Genomic DNA, 18335 nt, shown 5'->3' on the forward strand with positions numbered 1-18335 from the left:
ATGCACAGGAAAACTCTGGGCAGTGAGTGTGAGCACAGGAACACTCTGGGCAGTGAACGTGTACACAGGAAAACTCTGGGCAGTGAGCGTATGCACAGGAAAACTCTGGGCAGTGAGTGTGAGCACAGGAACACTCTGGGCAGTGAACGTGTGCACAGGAACACTCTTGGCAGTGAACATATGCACAGGAACACTCTGGGCAGTGAACGTGCACACAGGAAAACTCTGGGCAGTGAACGTGTGCACAGGAACACTCTGGGCAGTGAGCGTATGCACAGGAAAACTCTGGGCAGTGAGTGTGAGCACAGGAACACTCTGGGCAGTGAGTGTGAGCACAGGAACACTCTTGGCAGTGAACGTGTGCACCGGAACACTCTCGGCAGTGAACGTGTACACAGGAAAACTCTGGGCAGTGAGTGTGAGCACAGGAAAACTCTGGGCAGTGAACGTGTGCACAGGAACACTCTGGGCAGTGAGCGTATGCACAGGAAAACTCTGGGCAGTGAGTGTGAGCACAGGAACACTCTGGGCAGTGAGTGTGAGCACAGGAACACTCTTGGCAGTGAACGTGTGCACCGGAACACTCTCGGCAGTGAACGTGTACACAGGAAAACTCTGGGCAGTGAGTGTGAGCACAGGAACACTCTGGGCAGTGAGTGTGAGCACAGGAACACTCTTGGCAGTGAACGTGTGCACCGGAACACTCTCGGCAGTGAACGTGTACACAGGAAAACTCTGGGCAGTGAGTGTGAGCACAGGAACACTCTGGGCAGTGAGTGTGAGCACAGGAACACTCTTGGCAGTGAACGTGTGCACCGGAACACTCTCGGCAGTGAACGTGTACACAGGAAAACTCTGGGCAGTGAGTGTGAGCACAGGAACACTCTGGGCAGTGAACGTGTGCACAGGAACACTCTTGGCAGTGAACGTATGCACAGGAACACTCTGGGCAGTGAACGTGTACACAGGTACACTCTCGGCAGTGAGCGTGTACACAGGAACATTTTTGGGCAGTGAACGTGTGCACAGGTACATTCTCGGCAGTGAGTGTGTGCACAGGAACACTCTGGGCAGTGACCGTGTACACAGGAACTCTCTGGGCAGTGAACGTGTACACAGGTACACTCTCGGCAGTGAGCGTGTACACAGGAACATTTTTGGGCAGTGAGCGTGTGCACAGGTACACTCTCGGCAGTGAGTGTGTGCACAGGAACACTCTGGGCAGTGAACGGGTACACAGGAACACTCTGGGCAGTGAGCTTGTGCACAGGAACACTCTTGGCAGTGAGCGTGTGCACAGGAACACTCTGGGCAGTGAACATGTACACAGGATCACTCTGGGCAGTGAACGTGTGCAGAGGAACACTCTGGGCAATGAGCGTGTGCACAGGAACACTCTGGGCAGTGAACGTGTGCACACAAACACTCTCGGCAATGAGCGTGTGCACAGGAACACTCTGGGCAGTGAGTGCCAGCACTGTGGCCTTAATGTGCTTTAATGGTGCGACCTTGTGGTGATGAGACCCTGAGTATGGTAAACCTGTGTACAAGACAAACTTGGGATAAAAGAAATGAAATCCAATTGTTGATGTGTTGCAGATGAGATAATTTGGCCAGAAGGAGAGGAGATTCTCCCCCTTGAAGCCCAGGATCTCATTAGCAGGCTGTTGAGGCAGAATCCTCGTGATCGTCTGGGGACTGGTAAGAATTTATAATTCCGTGTGTAAGAGCAGCTCAACTTGTTTGTTAATTCTGAAAGGTGCTCGGTGTTTGTGATGTGAGAATCAAGTACATTCTTTAATCTTGAGTGATCTTTGTACTGCCTCTTGACTGCTCTGTGACCCTCAAATTGCCCGTGCCTGCCCCCAATCCCTCTCTCTGACCTTTGAGTGACCCTTGCCTACCCCTTGACCTTTCTCTTTAACTCTTGAGTGACTCCTGCTTGACCCTCAACCCCTCTCTGTGACCCGCAAATGACCTTTGCCTGCTCTTTGACTAGTATACAAATGTTGATGATTTGCCCAAATGTTCATTCCTCCGAGCTGTGTTAACCCGTGTCCTTCACCCGTATCCCTCGTTAAATGTCCATTTTGTAATCAGATATCGTAACTCCAGTCCCTGCTCACCAGGTCTCTGTGTAATGAGAGGCAGGAGTGCTTCCACTGATGCAAGAGTCACTTCACTGTCCAGTATATCCTTCCTGAGGTGTAGTGCCCAAAACTGAATGCAGTTACTCCAGGTTTGAACTGATCAGACTTCTTTACGTAACTTCCACCTCTTTGTATTCCAACCCTCTTCAGTTAAAGGCCAACATTGTATTACTATATATATTATTTTTTTGTGTCTGTCCACTAGCTTTAGTGATTTCTGTCCTTGGAGCCTAAATCTCCTTCTTCATCCACAGTTACTAGCTTCTCACTATTTAGAAGCTACTCTGATCTATCTTTCTTAAATCCAGAATGGATAATGTCACATCATAGAAACATAGAAAATAGGAGCAGGAGTAGGCCATTCGGCCCTTCAGGCCTACTCCGCCATTCAAAAAGGATCCTGGCTGATCGTCTAATTCAGTTCCCTGTGCCCGCTTTCTCCCCATATCCCTTGATCCCTTTGGCATTAAGAAATATATCTATCTCCTTCCTGAATATATTTAATGACTTGGCCTCCACTGCCTTCTGTGGTAGAGAATTCCACAGGTTCATCACCCTCTGAGTGAAGAAATTTCTCCTCATCTCGGTTCTAAACGGTATACCCCGTATCCTGAGACTGTGACCCCTGGTTCTGGACTCCCCAGCCATCGGGAACATCCTCCCTGCATCTAGTCTGTCTAGTCCTGTTAGAATTTTATAGGTTTCTATGAAATCCCCTCTCATTCTTCTAAACTCTAGTGAATATAGGCCTAGTCGACCCAATCTCTCCTCATACATCAATCCTGCCATCCCAGGAATCAGCCGAGTAAATCTTTGCACTCCCTCCGTGGCAAGAACATCCTTCCTCAAAAAAGGAGACCAAAACTGCACACAATACTCCAGATGTGGTCTCACCAAGGCCCTGTATAACTGTAGTAAGTCATCCGTGCTCCTGTACTCAAATCCTCTTGCAATGAAGGCCAACAGACCATTCACCTTCCTAACTGCTTGCTGCACCTGAATGCTGACTTTCAGCGACTGGTGTACAAGGACACCCAGGTCTCGTTGCACCTCCCCCTTTCCCAATCTATCACCATTCAGATAATAATCTGCTTTTCTATTTTTACAACCAAAGTGAATAACCTCACATTTATCCACGTTATACTGCATCTGCCATGCATTTGCCCACTCACCCAACTTGTCCAAATCATATTGGAGCCTCTTTGCATCCTCTTCACAGCTCCCTGAGCTTCCGGTTGCTTGCCATTTCAACACTCCCCCCTGCTCTCATGCTCACATCTCTGTCCTGGGATTTCTGCAGTGTTCCAGTGAACATCAACGCAAGCTCGAGGAACAGCATCTCATCTACCGATTAGGTACACTACAGCCTGCTGGACTGAACATTGAGTTCAATAATTTCAGAGCATGACAGTCCCGCATTTTACTTTCATTTTTAGTTATTTTTTCTTCTGTTTTTTTACATTCTTTTTTACATTTTTTACAATCTTTTTTTTGCATTTATTTCATTTCATCTTAGTTTGTCCAGTTTGCTTACCCACTTTTTTTTCAGGTTTGCACTTACTGCTGTTCAATATTCAGTGCATTAACTCCTAATCTGTACTAATGCTTTGTCTTTCAACACACCATTAACATATTGTTTGCCTTTGCTCCGTGACCTTTTGGTCAGCTATGTGGCCTGGTCCAATCTACACCTCCTTTGTTATCTCTTGCCCCACCCCCACCTCACTTGCTTATAACCTGAGACTTTTCTAATATTTGTCAGTTCCGAAGAAGGCTCACTGACCCGAAACGTTAACTCTGCTTCTCTTTTCACAGATGCTGCCAGACCTGCTGAGTGGTTCCAGCATTTCTTGTTTTTATTGCCCCAGTATAGATACCTGGGAGACACCACTAGTTACATTATGCAAATTTCATTTCACACCCATTATCCCCACTCACTGCCTCCTGCCTCCCAACCAATTCTTTAGATTGGAAAATAGCGAATGTAACTCCTTTATTCAAAAAGAGAGGGAGACAGAAAGCAAGAAACTACAGGTCAGTTAGCTTAATATTTGTCTTAGGGAAAATGTTAGAAGCTATTATTAAAGATGTTATAGCAGGGCTTTTAGAAAAATTCAAGGTAATCAGGTAGAGTCGACATGGTTTTGTGAAAGGGAAATCATGTTTAGCCAATTTATTGGAGTTCTTTGAGGGAGTTATATGTGCTATGGATAAAGGGCAACCGGTTGATGTATTGTACTTAGATTTCCAGAAGGCATTTGATAAGGTGCCACATCAAAGGATATTGCAGAAAATAAAAGCTCATGGTGTTAGGGGGTAACATATTGGCATGGAGAGAAGATTGGCCAGCTAATAGGAAACAGAGAGTAGGCATAAATGGGTCAGTTTATGATTGGCAAGATGTAACGAGTGGTGTACCACAGGGATCTGTGCTGGAGCCTCAACTTTTTACAATTTATATAAATTACTTAGATGAAGGGACTGAAGGTATGTTTGCTAAATTTGCTGATGACACAAAGATAGGTAGGAAAGTAACTTGTGAAGAGGACCTAAGGAGGCTACAAAGGGATATGGATAGGTTAAGTGAGTGGGCAAAGACCTGGCAAATGGAGTATAATGTGGGAAAATGTGAAATTGTCCATTTTGACAGGAAGAATAAAAAAGAAGCATATTATCTAAATGGTGAGAGATTGCAGAGCTCTGAGATGCAGAGGGATCTGGGTGTTCTCGTGCTTGAATCGCAAAAGGTTAGTATGCAGGTACAGCACGTAATTAGGAAAGCTAATAGAATGTTATTGTTTATCACGAGGGGAATTGAATACAAAAGAAGGGAGATTATGCTGCAGTTATACAGGGCATTGCTGAGACCACATCTGGAGTACTGTGTACAATACTGGTCTCCTTATTTAAGGAAGGATGTAAATGCATTGGAGGCAGTACAGAGAAGGTTTACTAGACTAATACCTGGAATAGGCGGGCTGTCTTATGAGGAAAGATTGGACAGGCTAGGCTTGTATCCACTGGAATTTAGAAGAGTAAGAGGCAACTTGATTGAAACATATAAGATCCTGAGGGGTCTTGACAGGGTGGATGTGGAAAGGATGTTTCTCCTTGTGGGAGAATCTAGAACTAGGGGTCACTGTTTAAAAATAAGGGGTCACCCATTTAAGACAGAGATGAGGAGAAATGTTTTCTCTCAGAGGGTCGTGAGTCTTTGGAATTCTCTTCCTCAAAAGGCGGTGGAAGCAGAGTCTTTGGATATTTTTAAGGCAGAGGTAGATAGATTCTTGATAAGCAAGGGGGTGAAAGGTTATCGGAGGTAGGTGGAAATGTGGAGTAATCAGTTCAGCCATGAACTTATTGAATGGCGGAGCAGGCTCGAGGGACCGAGTGGCCTACTCCTGCTCCTAATTCATATGTTCGTATGTTCCCTAGGTTGCCGCCAATTCCGTGCACTCTTGTTTTTGTTAACAGTCTTTTATAAGGCTAATGCTCTTGGGACACGGATTCAAATCGCATCACAGCAGTTGGTGGAATTTCAATTCAATTAATCCATAAATGCAGTTAATTAATAATCTAGAAGTGAAAGCTGGTCTCAGTAATGGTGCCATGAAACTATCGATTGTCATAAAAACCCATCTGGTTCAATAATGTCCTTTAGGGAAGGAAATCTGCCGTCCTTACCTGGTCTGACCTACATGTGACTCCAGACCCACAGTAATGTGGTTGACTTTTAACTGCCCTCTGAAATGGCCTAGCAACAAACTCGGTTCATGGGCAATTCGGGATGGGCAACAAATGCTGGCGTTGCCAGTGACACCCACATCCCATGAAAGAAAAAAAAAAGCACCTTATCGAGTTCCTTCTGAAAACCCATATAAATAACATCCATTGACAATCCCTTATCTACCATGTAAGTTACCCCTTCAAAGAATTCAACTGGATTTATTCGGCTTGACCTTACCCTTTACAAATCCACCCTGCTTCTCTCTGAACAATTCATATTTATCAAAGTGTTCAGTCACTCTGACCCTACCAACAGGTTCGAGTAACTTCCAACAACAGATGTTAGAATAGCAGGCCTAAAATTTCCTAATTTATCTCTCTACCACCTGCTTAAAATAATGGAGTGGATTTGATTTTGTTCCAATTCATGGGGTGATGAGACCTGGGACTACATTGGTCTGGGGGTCAGTACCAGACTGGGTCGGGGGATGGGACAGTGCCGGTCTGGGGGTCAGTATCAGACTGGGTCGGGGGATGGGACAGTGCCGGTCTGGGGGTCAGTACCAGACTGGGTCGGGGGATGGGACAGTGCCGGTCTGTGGGTCAGTATCAGACTGGGTCGGGGGATGGGACAGTGCCGGTCTGTGGGTCAGTATCAGACTGGGTCGGGGGATGGGACAGTGCCGGTCTGGGGGTCAGTACCAGACTGGGTCGGGGGATGGGACAGTGCCGGTCTGTGGGTCAGTATCAGACTGGGTCGGGGGATGGGACAGTGCCGGTCTGTGGGTCAGTATCAGACTGGGTCGGGGGATGGGACAGTGCCGGTCTGTGGGTCAGTATCAGACTGGGTCGGGGGATGGGACAGTGCCGGTCTGTGGGTCAGTACCAGTCTGGGTCGGGGGATGGGACAGTGCCGGTCTGGGGGTCAGTATCAGACTGGGTCGGGGAATGGGACTGTGCCGGTCTGGGGGTCAGTATCAGACTGGGTCGGGGGATGGGACAGTGCCGGTCTGTGGGTCAGTATCAGACTGGGTCGGGGGATGAGACAGTGCCGGTCTGTGGGTCAGTATCAGACTGGGTCGGGGGATGGGACAGTGCCGGTCTGTGGGTCAGTATCAGACTGGGTCGGGGGATGAGACAGTGCCGGTCTGTGGGTCAGTATCAGACTGGGTCGGGGGATGGGACAGTGCCGGTCTGGGGGTCAGTATCAGACTGGGTCGGGGGATGGGACAATGCCGGTCTGTGGGTCAGTATCAGACTGGGTCGGGGGATGGGACAGTGCCGGTCTGTGGGTCAGTATCAGACTGGGTCGGGGGATGGGACAGTGCCGGTCTGTGGGTCAGTATCAGACTGGGTCGGGGGATGGGACAGTGCCGGTCTGTGGGTCAGTACCAGTCTGGGTCGGGGGATGGGACAGTGCCGGTCTGTGGGTCAGTATCAGACTGGGTCGGGGGATGGGACAGTGCCGGTCTGTGGGTCAGTATCAGACTGGGTCGGGGGATGGGACAGTGCCGGTCTGTGGGTCAGTACCAGACTGGGTCGGGGGATGGGACAGTGCCGGTCTGTGGGTCAGTATCAGACTGGGTCGGGGGATGGGACAGTGCCGGTCTGTGGGTCAGTATCAGACTGGGTCGGGGGATGGGACTGTGCCGGTCTGTGGGTCAGTATCAGACTGGGTCGGGGAATGGGACTGTGCCGGTCTGTGGGTCAGTATCAGACTGGGTCGGGGGATGGGACAGTGCCGGTCTGTGGGTCAGTATCAGACTGGGTCGGGGGATGGGACTGTGCCGGTCTGTGGGTCGGTATCAGACTGGGTCGGGGGATGGGACAGTGCCGGTCTGTGGGTCAGTATCAGACTGGGTCGGGGGATGGGACAGTGCCGGTCTGTGGGTCAGTATCAGACTGGGTCGGGGGATGGGACAGTGCCGGTCTGTGGGTCAGTATCAGACTGGGTCGGGGGATGGGACAGTGCCGGTCTGTGGGTCAGTACCAGACTGGGTCGGGGGATGGGACAGTGCCGGTCTGTGGGTCAGTATCAGACTGGGTCGGGGGATGGGACAGTGCCGGTCTGTGGGTCAGTATCAGACTGGGTCGGGGGATGGGACTGTGCCGGTCTGTGGGTCAGTATCAGACTGGGTCGGGGGATGGGACTGTGCCGGTCTGGGGGTCAGTATCAGACTGGGTCGGGGGATGGGACAGTGCCGGTCTGTGGGTCAGTATCAGACTGGGTCGGGGGATGGGACAGTGCCGGTCTGTGGGTCAGTATCAGACTGGGTCGGGGGATGGGACAGTGCCGGTCTGTGGGTCAGTATCAGACTGGGTCGGGGGATGGGACAGTGCCGGTCTGTGGGTCAGTATCAGACTGGGTCGGGGGATGAGACAGTGCCGGTCTGTGGGTCAGTACCAGACTGGGTCGGGGGATGGGACAGTGCCGGTCTGTGGGTCAGTATCAGACTGGGTCGGGGGATGGGACAGTGCCGGTCTGTGGGTCAGTATCAGACTGGGTCGGGGGATGGGACTGTGCCGGTCTGTGGGTCAGTATCAGACTGGGTCGGGGGATGGGACTGTGCCGGTCTGGGGGTCAGTATCAGACTGGGTCGGGGGATGGGACAGTGCCGGTCTGTGGGTCAGTATCAGACTGGGTCGGGGGATGGGACAGTGCCGGTCTGTGGGTCAGTATCAGACTGGGTCGGGGGATGGGACAGTGCCGGTCTGGGGGTCAGTATCAGACTGGGTCGGGGGATGGGACAGTGCCGGTCTGGGGGTCAGTATCAGACTGGGTCGGGGGATGGGACTGTGCCGGTCTGGGGGTCAGTATCAGACTGGGTCGGGGGATGGGACAGTGCCGGTCTGTGGGTCAGTATCAGACTGGGTCGGGGGATGGGACAGTGCCGGTCTGTGGGTCAGTATCAGACTGGGTCGGGGGATGGGACTGTGCCGGTCTGGGGGTCAGTATCAGACTGGGTCGGGGGATGGGACAGTGCCGGTCTAGGGGTCAGTATCAGACTGGGTCGGGGGATGGGACAGTGCCGGTCTGTGGGTCAGTACCAGTCTGGGTCGGGGGATGGGACAGTGCCGGTCTGTGGGTCAGTATCAGACTGGGTCGGGGGATGGGACAGTGCCGGTCTGTGGGTCAGTACCAGTCTGGGTCGGGGGATGGGACAGTGCCGGTCTGTGGGTCAGTACCAGTCTGGGTCGGGGGATGGGACAGTGCCGGTCTGTGGGTCAGTACCAGTCTGGGTCGGGGGATGGGACAGTGCCGGTCTGGGGGTCAGTATCAGACTGGGTCGGGGGATGAGACAGTGCCGGTCTGTGGGTCAGTATCAGACTGGGTCGGGGGATGGGACTGTGCCGGTCTGGGGGTCAGTATCAGACTGGGTCGGGGGATGGGACAGTGCCGGTCTAGGGGTCAGTATCAGACTGGGTCGGGGGATGGGACAGTGCCGGTCTGTGGGTCAGTATCAGACTGGGTCGGGGGATGGGACAGTGCCGGTCTGTGGGTCAGTACCAGTCTGGGTCGGGGGATGGGACAGTGCCGGTCTGTGGGTCAGTATCAGACTGGGTCGGGGGATGGGACTGTGCCGGTCTGTGGGTCAGTACCAGTCTGGGTCGGGGGATGGGACAGTGCCGGTCTGTGGGTCAGTATCAGACTGGGTCGGGGGATGGGTCAGTGCCGGTCTGGGGGTCAGTATCAGACTGGGTCGGGGGATGGGACTGTGCCGGTCTGGGGGTCAGTATCAGACTGGGTCGGGGGATGGGACAGTGCCGGTCTAGGGGTCAGTATCAGACTGGGTCGGGGGATGGGACAGTGCCGGTCTGTGGGTCAGTATCAGACTGGGTCGGGGGATGGGACAGTGCCGGTCTCGGGGTCAGTATCAGACTGGGTCGGGGGATGGGACAGTGCCGGTCTAGGGGTCAGTATCAGACTGGGTCGGGGGATGGGACAGTGCCGGTCTGTGGGTCAGTATCAGACTGGGTCGGGGGATGGGACAGTGCCGGTCTGTAGGTCAGTATCAGACTGGGTCGGGGGATGGGACAGTGCCGGTCTGTGGGTCAGTATCAGACTGGGTCGGGGGATGGGACAGTGCCGGTCTGTGGGTCAGTATCAGACTGGGTCGGGGGATGGGACAGTGCCGGTCTAGGGGTCAGTATCAGACTGGGTCGGGGGATGGGACAGTGCCGGTCTAGGGGTCAGTATCAGACTGGGTCGGGGGATGGGACAGTGCCGGTCTGTGGGTCAGTATCAGACTGGGTCGGGGGATGGGACAGTGCCGGTCTGGGGGTCAGTATCAGACTGGGTCGGGGGATGGGACAGTGCCGGTCTAGGGGTCAGTATCAGACTGGGTCGGGGGATTTACCCATCAAGTTTCTGCATCGTTTCTAACTGTCTTCTGGCGGACAGGTGGAGCTATCGAGGTGAAACAACACAATTTCTTCACTCTGCTGGACTGGAACGGATTATTGCGTCAGAAAGCGGAGTTCATTCCTCAGTTGGAGTCTGAGGATGACACTAGCTACTTCGACAGTGAGTTAAAATGGGGAAGCTCAAATTCCTCAGTGATAAAATGACGCGGGAACAGTGATTTATTCATTTCAACCGGTGAAGCGTCGGAACGGGACAACACTCTGCCAATAGTTCCTAGACTAAATGTCACTGTGTCCAGTGATTATCTCCAGAAGCCCTGTGTCCAGTGATTATATCCCGTGGTCCTGTGTCCAGACATTATTCCCAGTGATTCTGTGTCCAGTGATTATCTCCAGAGGCCCTGTGTCCAGTGACTATCTCCTGTGACCCTGTATCCAGTGGCAATCTCCAGTGACCCTGTGCCCAGTGACTATCTCCAATGGCCCTGTGTCCAGACATTATCCCCAGTGGCCGGGTGTCCAGACTTCACTCCCAGTGATCCTGTATTCAGTGACTATCTCCACTGACCCTGTGTCCAGTGACTTTGTCCAGTGGCTCTGTGTCCAGTGAATATCCCCAGTGACCCTGTGTCCAGACATTATCCCCAGTGGGCTTGTGTCTAGTGATCATCTCCAGACGTTATTCCCACTGATCCTGTATCCAGTGACTATCTCCAGTGGCCCTGTATCCAGATATTATTCCCAGTGACCCTGTATCCAGTAGCAATCTCCAGTGACCCTGTGCTCAGTGATTATCTCCAGTGGCCCTGTGTCCAGACATTGTTCCCAGTGATGCTGTATCCTGTGACAACCCCAGTGGCCCTTTGTCCAGTGATTATCTCCAGTGGCCCTGTGTCCAGTGACTATGTCCAGTGGCTCTGTGTCCAGTGACTATCTCCAGTGACCCTGTGCCCAGTGATTATCTCCAGTGGACCTGTGTCCAGTGACTGTGTCCAGTGACCCTGTGCCCAGTGATTATCTCCAGTGGACCTGTGTCCAGTGACTATGTCCAGTGACTCTGTGTCCAGTGACTATGTCCAGTGGCCCTGTGTCCAGTGACTATGTCCAGTGGCTCTGTGTCCAGTGATTATCTCCAGTGGCCCTGTGTCCAGTGACTATGTCCAGTGGCTCTGTGTCCAGTGACTATCTCCAGTGACCCTGTGTCCAGTGACTATGTCCAGTGGCTCTGTGTCCAGTGATTATCTCCAGTGGCCCTGTGTCCAGTGACTATGTCCAGTGGCTCTGTGTCCAGTGACTATCTCCAGTGACCCTGTGCCCAGTGATTATCTCCAGTGACCCTGTGTCCAGTCATTATTCCCAGTGATCCTGTATCCAGTGACTATCTCCAGTGACCCTATGTCTAGTGACTATCTCCAGTGACCCTGTATCCAGACATTATTCACAGTGACCCTGTATCCAGTGGAAATCTCCAGTGTCCCTGTGCCCAGTGACTATCTCCAGTGGCCCTGTATCCAGACATTATTCCCAGTGACCCTGTATCCAGTGGCAATCTACAGTGACCCTGTGTCCAGTGATTATCTCCAGTGACCCTGTGTCCAGTGACTATCTCCAGTGGCCCTGTACCCAGACATTATTCCCAGTGACCCTGTATCCAGTGGCTATCTCCAGAGACCCTGTGTCCAGTGATTATCTCCATTGACCTTCTGTCAGGTGATTATCTCCAGTGACCCTGTATCCAGTGGCAATCTCCAGTGACCCTGTGTCCAGTGATTATCTCCAGTGACGCTGTGTCCAGTGACTATCTCCAGTGGCCCTGTACCCAGACATTATTCCCAGTGACCCTGTATCCAGTGGCTATCTCCAGAGACCCTGTGTCCAGTGATTATCTCCATTGACCTTCTGTCCGGTGATTATCTCCAGTGACCCTGTATCCAGTGGCAATCTCCAGTGACCCTGTGTCCAGTGATTATCTCCAGAGACCCTGTGTCCAGTCATTATCTCCAGTGACCCTCTGTCCGGTGATTATCCCAGTGGCCCTGTGTCCAGTGACTGTCCCCAGAGACCCTGTGTCCAGTGATTATCTCCAGTGACCCTGTGTCCAGTGACTATTCCCAGTGTCACCGTGTCCAGTGATTATTCCCAGTGGCCCAGTGTCCAGTGATTATCCCCAGTGACCCTGTATCCGGTAATCATCTCCAGTGGCCCTGGGTCCAGTGATTACCCCATGTCACTGCGACCAGTGGTCATCCCAGTGTCACTGTGCCCAGTGATTATCCCCATGTGGATCCTAGGCTGATTTGTGGAGCTGTGTGTGACTTATTCTATGTGTATACGCAGCACGCTCAGAGAAGTATCAGCATTTAGCATCAGAGGAAGATGAGGACACGAACGATGAAGAATCATCTCTGGAGATCAGGCAGTTTTCATCCTGTTCACACCGATTCAGTAAGGTATGGGGGTGGCTGCAAAATGGGGGACACTCCTCTGCAGTAATGAGGGAGTGCTGCACTGTCGAATGGTCAGTACTGAGGGAGCGCACTGTCAGAGGGACAGTACTGAGGGAGTGCTGCACTGTAGGAGGGTCAGTACTGAGGGAGTGCTACACTGTCGGAGGGTCAGTACTGAGGGAGCGCACTGTCAGAGGGACAGTACTGAGGGAGTGCTGCACTGTAGGAGGGTCAGTACTGAGGGAGTGCTACACTGTCGGAGGGTCAGTACTGAGGGAGTGCTGCACAGTCGAATGGTCAGTACTGAGGGAGCGCACTGTCAGAGGGTCAGTACTGAGGGAGTGCTGCACTGTTGAATGGTCAGTACTGAGGGAGCGCCGCACTGTCGGAGGAACAGTACTGAGTGAGTGCTGTACTGTCGAATGGTCAGTACTGAGGGAGCGCCGCACTGTCGGAGGAACAGTACTGAGTGAGTGCTGTACTGTCGAATGGTCAGTACTGAGGGAGCGCACTGTCAGAGGGTCAGTACTGAGGGAGTGCTGCACTGTCGGGGGGCAGTACGGACGGTACGCTGCACTGATGGAGGGGCAGTACTGGGGGATGCTGCAGGGTCTGAGGGACAGTACTGTGGGACTGCTGCACTATTGGAGGAGCAGTGCTGAGGGAGTGCTGCACTGTCGGAGGGACAGTACTGAGGGAGTGAAGTATTGTCCTCAACACAAGGTGTTAAATTGGGATCTCATCGACTGATTCAGGTCTATGTTAAAGGGTCCTTAAGACTGTTTGAAAAGCCAAGTGTTTAACTCAATGCCTTGGCCACATCCTCCCTCAACCAATTGAGAAACTATAGATTATCACACTGCTGCAATCCTGCTTTCTGTGCTACTGCATTTCAAAAAATGGATTTATTGTGTAAAAGGTTTTGTGATGCAATTCCGTGGCAGTACAAGTATTATGATTCATTCTTATAATTTTCTCTTTAATTTGTTTAATATGCGGGTTGTGTGTTTTAAATTTTTCGATCATGTTACAGGTTTACAGTAGCTCTGAGTATTTGGCAGCTCCCTCCAATCTAAGCATCTCATCACCTGAATGCAGTCACAGTGAGGAACGAGGAGAGCAGCGCAGCCTAAAGCAGACATTGAGCACAAGCCCCAGGTAAGAACAGAGCTCCACCCAGTCCCAGTCCTGGCTCCTGTTGGCTCCAGCTGTACTCTGTTGAATGTCCTGCAATACACAATCCAAATGTGAGGGCTTAGACAGTGAGTGGCCTCAGTGTTTCTGATTGTGAAAAAGTGACGTCTGACACCAAAGCTTGCTTTGACCAAGGCCACACACAGTTTGCACTGGAGTGCTGACTTGGGGTTGCATTAGAGTGCTAAAGTGGGAGTTTTGTGACTGAGGGTAATTAAGGGTTAGTTTTATCTAAAGTCTAGACTTTCTTTTATTTAGCAAATTAACTTAACAGTTGCTGTTTAGGTTGGAGAAGGTGAGTTTTAGGTCAGTTTTAAACTGAGTTCACTCAGGCTCTGCTTGCAGCTGCACCTTGCTAATTAGAGAACTGGATTAAACCAGTTTTCAGGGGCTAGAGACAGACAGTATAAAAGTGGGCCATCTTACAGTGCAGACTTCGTTTGCACTGGAGTGCTGACTTTGGGCTGCATTAGAGTGCTAACGTGGGAGTTTTGTGACTGAGGGAGTTCGGTGAGGAGGAAGCGAGGCATTCCTTTCATTTCCTACCTGTCCTCAAAGAACGTGAGGGGAGCCGAGAGTTTCCAAAGAGCACAGCTGACTGGTGAGTAAATCCTGGTGGGTATTTTTGAAACTGGATTGAATTGTAAGTCATTGTTTTGGCAAGACTTAGTTGATTTACTTTTTTATTATAATAGTCTTCTAAAGTTTTAAATTTAAAGGGTTTAGTCATGGCAGGATAGCTAAAAGCCATGGTTTGCTCCTCTTGCTGCATGTGGGAATCCGGGAACATTTCCAGTCCCCGGGACCAGCATGTATGCAGGAAGTGTGTCCAGCTGCAGCTCCTGAAAGCTCGGGTTTCAGAGCTGGAATGGTGGCTGGAAACACTGTGGAGCATCCGCAAGTCTGAGAGCATCATGGATAGCTCGTATAGAGAGGTGGTCACACTGCAGCTGAAGTGACTTGAGGAAGGAAGGGAATGGGTGACCACCAGGCAGTCTAAGAGAATCAGCCAGGCAGTTCAGGAGTCCCCTGAGGCCCCGCTTGCAAATCGGTATTCCATTTTGGAGGCTGATGAGGCTGGTTCCTCCAGGGAGTGCGGACAGAGTCAAGCTTCTGGCACCACAAGCAGCCTGTCTGCACAGGAAGGGGGAAAGAGAGGAAGAACAATAGTAATAGGGGATTCTATAGTCAGGGGAACAGATAGGCGCTACTGTGGCCGTCAACGTGACTCCAGGATGGTGTGTTGCCTCCCTGGTGCCAGGGTCTGGGATGTCACTGAACGGCTGCAGGGCATCCTGAAGGGGGAGGGTGATAAGGCAGAGGTCGTGGTACAAGTTGGTACCAATGACATAGGTAGAAAGAGGGATGAGGTCTTGCATCAAGAATTCAGGGAGTTAGGCAGCAGACTAAAAAGCAGGACCTCTCGGATTGTAATCTCTGGATTACTCCCAGTGCCACGTGCTAGCGAGTATAGAAATAGGAGAATAGCACAGATGAATGCGTGTCTTAAGAGTTGGTGCAGGAGGGAGGGTTTTAGATTCCTGGACCACTGGGACCGTTTCTGGGGAAGGTGGGGCCTGTACAAGTGGGACAGTCTACATCTGAACCAGAGGGGGACTAACGTCCTTACTGGCGGGTTTGCTAGTGCTGTTGGGAGGAGTTTAAACTAATTTGGCAGGGGGAGGGGATGCAGACTCCTAGCAGAATAGGGACACAGCTAAGCACAGGAAAGCAAACAAGTCAGAGGGGATACAGCGGAAGTAAGTTTCAAGGGAGTAAGACCAGGATGGATGGCCTCTACTTTAATGCCAGGAGTATTACAGGTAAAACGGATGAGTTAAGGGCAAGGATTGACACGTGGAATTGTGATATAGTAGCCTTCACGGAGACATGGTTGAGGGAGGGGCAGTATTGGCAGCTCAATATCCCGGGATATAGAATCTTCAGGCGAGACAGAGGAGGGGGTAAAAGAGGAGGGGTCATTGCAATATTAGTTAAGGAGTCAGTTACTGCAGTAAGGAGACATGATATCTTGGAGGGGGCATCAAATGAAGCTTTATGGGTAGAGTTTCGGAATAAAAAAGGGACAGCCACATTGCTAGGTGTTTATTATAAACCCCCAGATAGTCAGCGGGAAATTGAGGAGCAAATATGTGCGCAATTTGCAGAGGTGTGTAAAAATAATCTTAGGGTAATTATATTAGGTGATTTCCACTTTCCCAATATTAATTGGGATAGTCATCGTGTTAAGGGCTTAAATGGAGTGGAGTTCTTAAAATATACACAGGAGAACCTTTTAGCTCAATATGTAGAGGATCCAACAAGGGAGGGTGCAGTGCTGGACCTAATTCTGGGGAATGAAGCTGAACAGGTGGTTGATGTGTTGGTGGGGACAGCATTTTGGTGATAGCAACCACAACATGGTACAATTTAAGCTTGTTATGGAGAAAGAAATAGACAAGTTGCAAAAAAAGGTTTTGGATTGGGGGAGAGCGAATTTTAGTAAAAGAAGGCAGGATCTGGCCAAAGTAGACTGGAAAGAGTTACTTGTCGGGAAATCTACAGAAGAGCAGTGGGGGCATTCAAAAAGGAAATGAGGAGGGTACAGGCCCAACATGTTCCCTCTTGGGTAATAGGTAGGAGCAACAAGCCCAGAGAACCATCGATGACCAGAAACATTCAGGGTATGATGAGAAGGAAAAGAGAGGCTTTTAGCAAATACAAGGAGAGCAGATCAATGGAAGCATTAGTGGAGTACAGAAAGTGTAGGATGGAGCTGAAGAAAGCAATTAAGAAAGCAAAGAGGGGATATGAGAAAGCTCTGGCTGGTAAAAGGAGGGAAAATCCCAAGATATTCTATAAGTATATCAATGGGAAGAGGATAACCAGGGAAAGAGTAGGACCCATTAGGGACCAAGGGGGATATCTGGGTGGAGCCAGAGGACATTGGTAGGGTGTTGAACGAATACTTCACATCTATCTTCACCCAAGAGAATGAGGATGTAGATATGGAACTCAGAGAGAGAGACTGTGAGGTTCTTGAGCAAATTGTCACAGGGAGTGACAAGGTATTGGAGGTTTTGGAAGGCTTAAAAGTGGACAAATCTCCAGGTCCGGTCGATTTGTGTCCCAGGATGCTGTGGGAGGCGAGGGTGGAGATTGCAGGGGCTTTGACCCAAATTTTTAATTCCTCTCTGGCCGCAGGGGACTTGCCAGAGGACTGGAGAACAGCTAATGTGGTCCCACTATTTAAGAAAGGTTGTAGAGATAAGCCAGGGAACTACAGACCAGTGAGTCTCATGTCAGTGGTCGGGAAACTATTGTGAGAAAATTTTGAAGGGGAGAATCTATCTCCACTTGGAGAGGCAAAATTTGATTCGGATTTGTCAGAGGGAGGTCATGCCTAACAAATTTGATTGCATTTTTTGAGCATGTGACCAGGTGTGTAGATGAGGGTAGTGCAGTTGATGTAGTTTACATGGATTTCAGCAAAGCCTTTGACAAGGTCCCACATTGGAGACTTATCAAGAAAGCAAATGCACATGGGATAACTTGATAAGGTGGATTCAAAATTGGCTTCGCTGTAGGAGACAGAGAGTAATGACAGACAGCTGTTTTAGTGACTGGAAGCCAGTGTCCAGTGGCGTACCACAGGGATCTGTGCTGGGTCCCCTATTGTTTGTCATTTATATAAACGACATAGATGACTATGTGGGGGGTAGGATCAGTAAGTTCGCGGATGACACAAAGATTGGCTGAGTGGTTAACAGTGAGGTGGAGTGTCTTAGGTTACAGGAAGATATAGACGGGATGGTCAAATGGGCAGAAAAGTGGCGGATGGAATTTAACGCTGAAAAGTGTGAGGTGATACATTTTGGAAGGAGTAATGTGACACGGAAGTATTCAATGAATGGCCTGACACTGGGAAGTTCCGAGGAAAAAAGGGACCTTGGCGTGTTTGTCCATAGATCTCTGAAGGCAGAAGGGCAGGTTAATAGGGTGGTGAAAAAGGCATATGGGACACTTGCCTTTATCAATCGAGGCATAGATTACAAAAGCAGGGAGGTCATGTTGGAGTTGTATAGAACTTTGGTAAGGCCACAGCTGGAGTACTGTGTGCAATTCTGGTCGCCACATTATAGGAAGGATGTGATTGCATTGGAGGGGGTGCAGAGGAGATTCACCAGGATGTTGCCTGCGATGGAACATTTAAGCTATGAAGAGAGGTTGGATAAGCTTGGGTTGTTTTCGCTTGAGCAGAGAAGACTGAGGGGTGACCTGATCGAGGTGTACAAGATTATGAGGGGCATGGACAGGGTGGATAGGGAGCAGGTGTTCCCCTTAGTTGAAGGGTCAGTTATGAGGGGACACATGTTTAAGGTGAGGGGCAGGAGGTTTAAGGGGGATTTGAGGAAGAACCTTTTTACCCAGAGGGTGGTGACGGTCTGGAATG

General features: G+C 50.6%; 1 protein-coding gene across 1 annotated transcript in view; it reads left to right on the plus strand.

The window, feature by feature from the left end:
• The window catches only part of LOC137351494 (microtubule-associated serine/threonine-protein kinase 3-like), a 307891-nt gene that overhangs the window by 42235 nt on the left and 247321 nt on the right, over positions 1 to 18335 (plus strand). Inside the window, exons 6-9 of the mRNA XM_068015943.1 lie at positions 1600 to 1701; positions 10279 to 10401; positions 12579 to 12691; positions 13722 to 13846. Of these exons, the coding sequence (XP_067872044.1) occupies positions 1600 to 1701; positions 10279 to 10401; positions 12579 to 12691; positions 13722 to 13846 (463 nt within the window). The remainder of the gene's footprint in view (positions 1 to 1599; positions 1702 to 10278; positions 10402 to 12578; positions 12692 to 13721; positions 13847 to 18335) is intronic.

This window comes from Heterodontus francisci, chromosome 36, assembly GCF_036365525.1.
Source record: "Heterodontus francisci isolate sHetFra1 chromosome 36, sHetFra1.hap1, whole genome shotgun sequence".
Lineage (NCBI taxonomy): Eukaryota > Metazoa > Chordata > Chondrichthyes > Heterodontiformes > Heterodontidae > Heterodontus > Heterodontus francisci.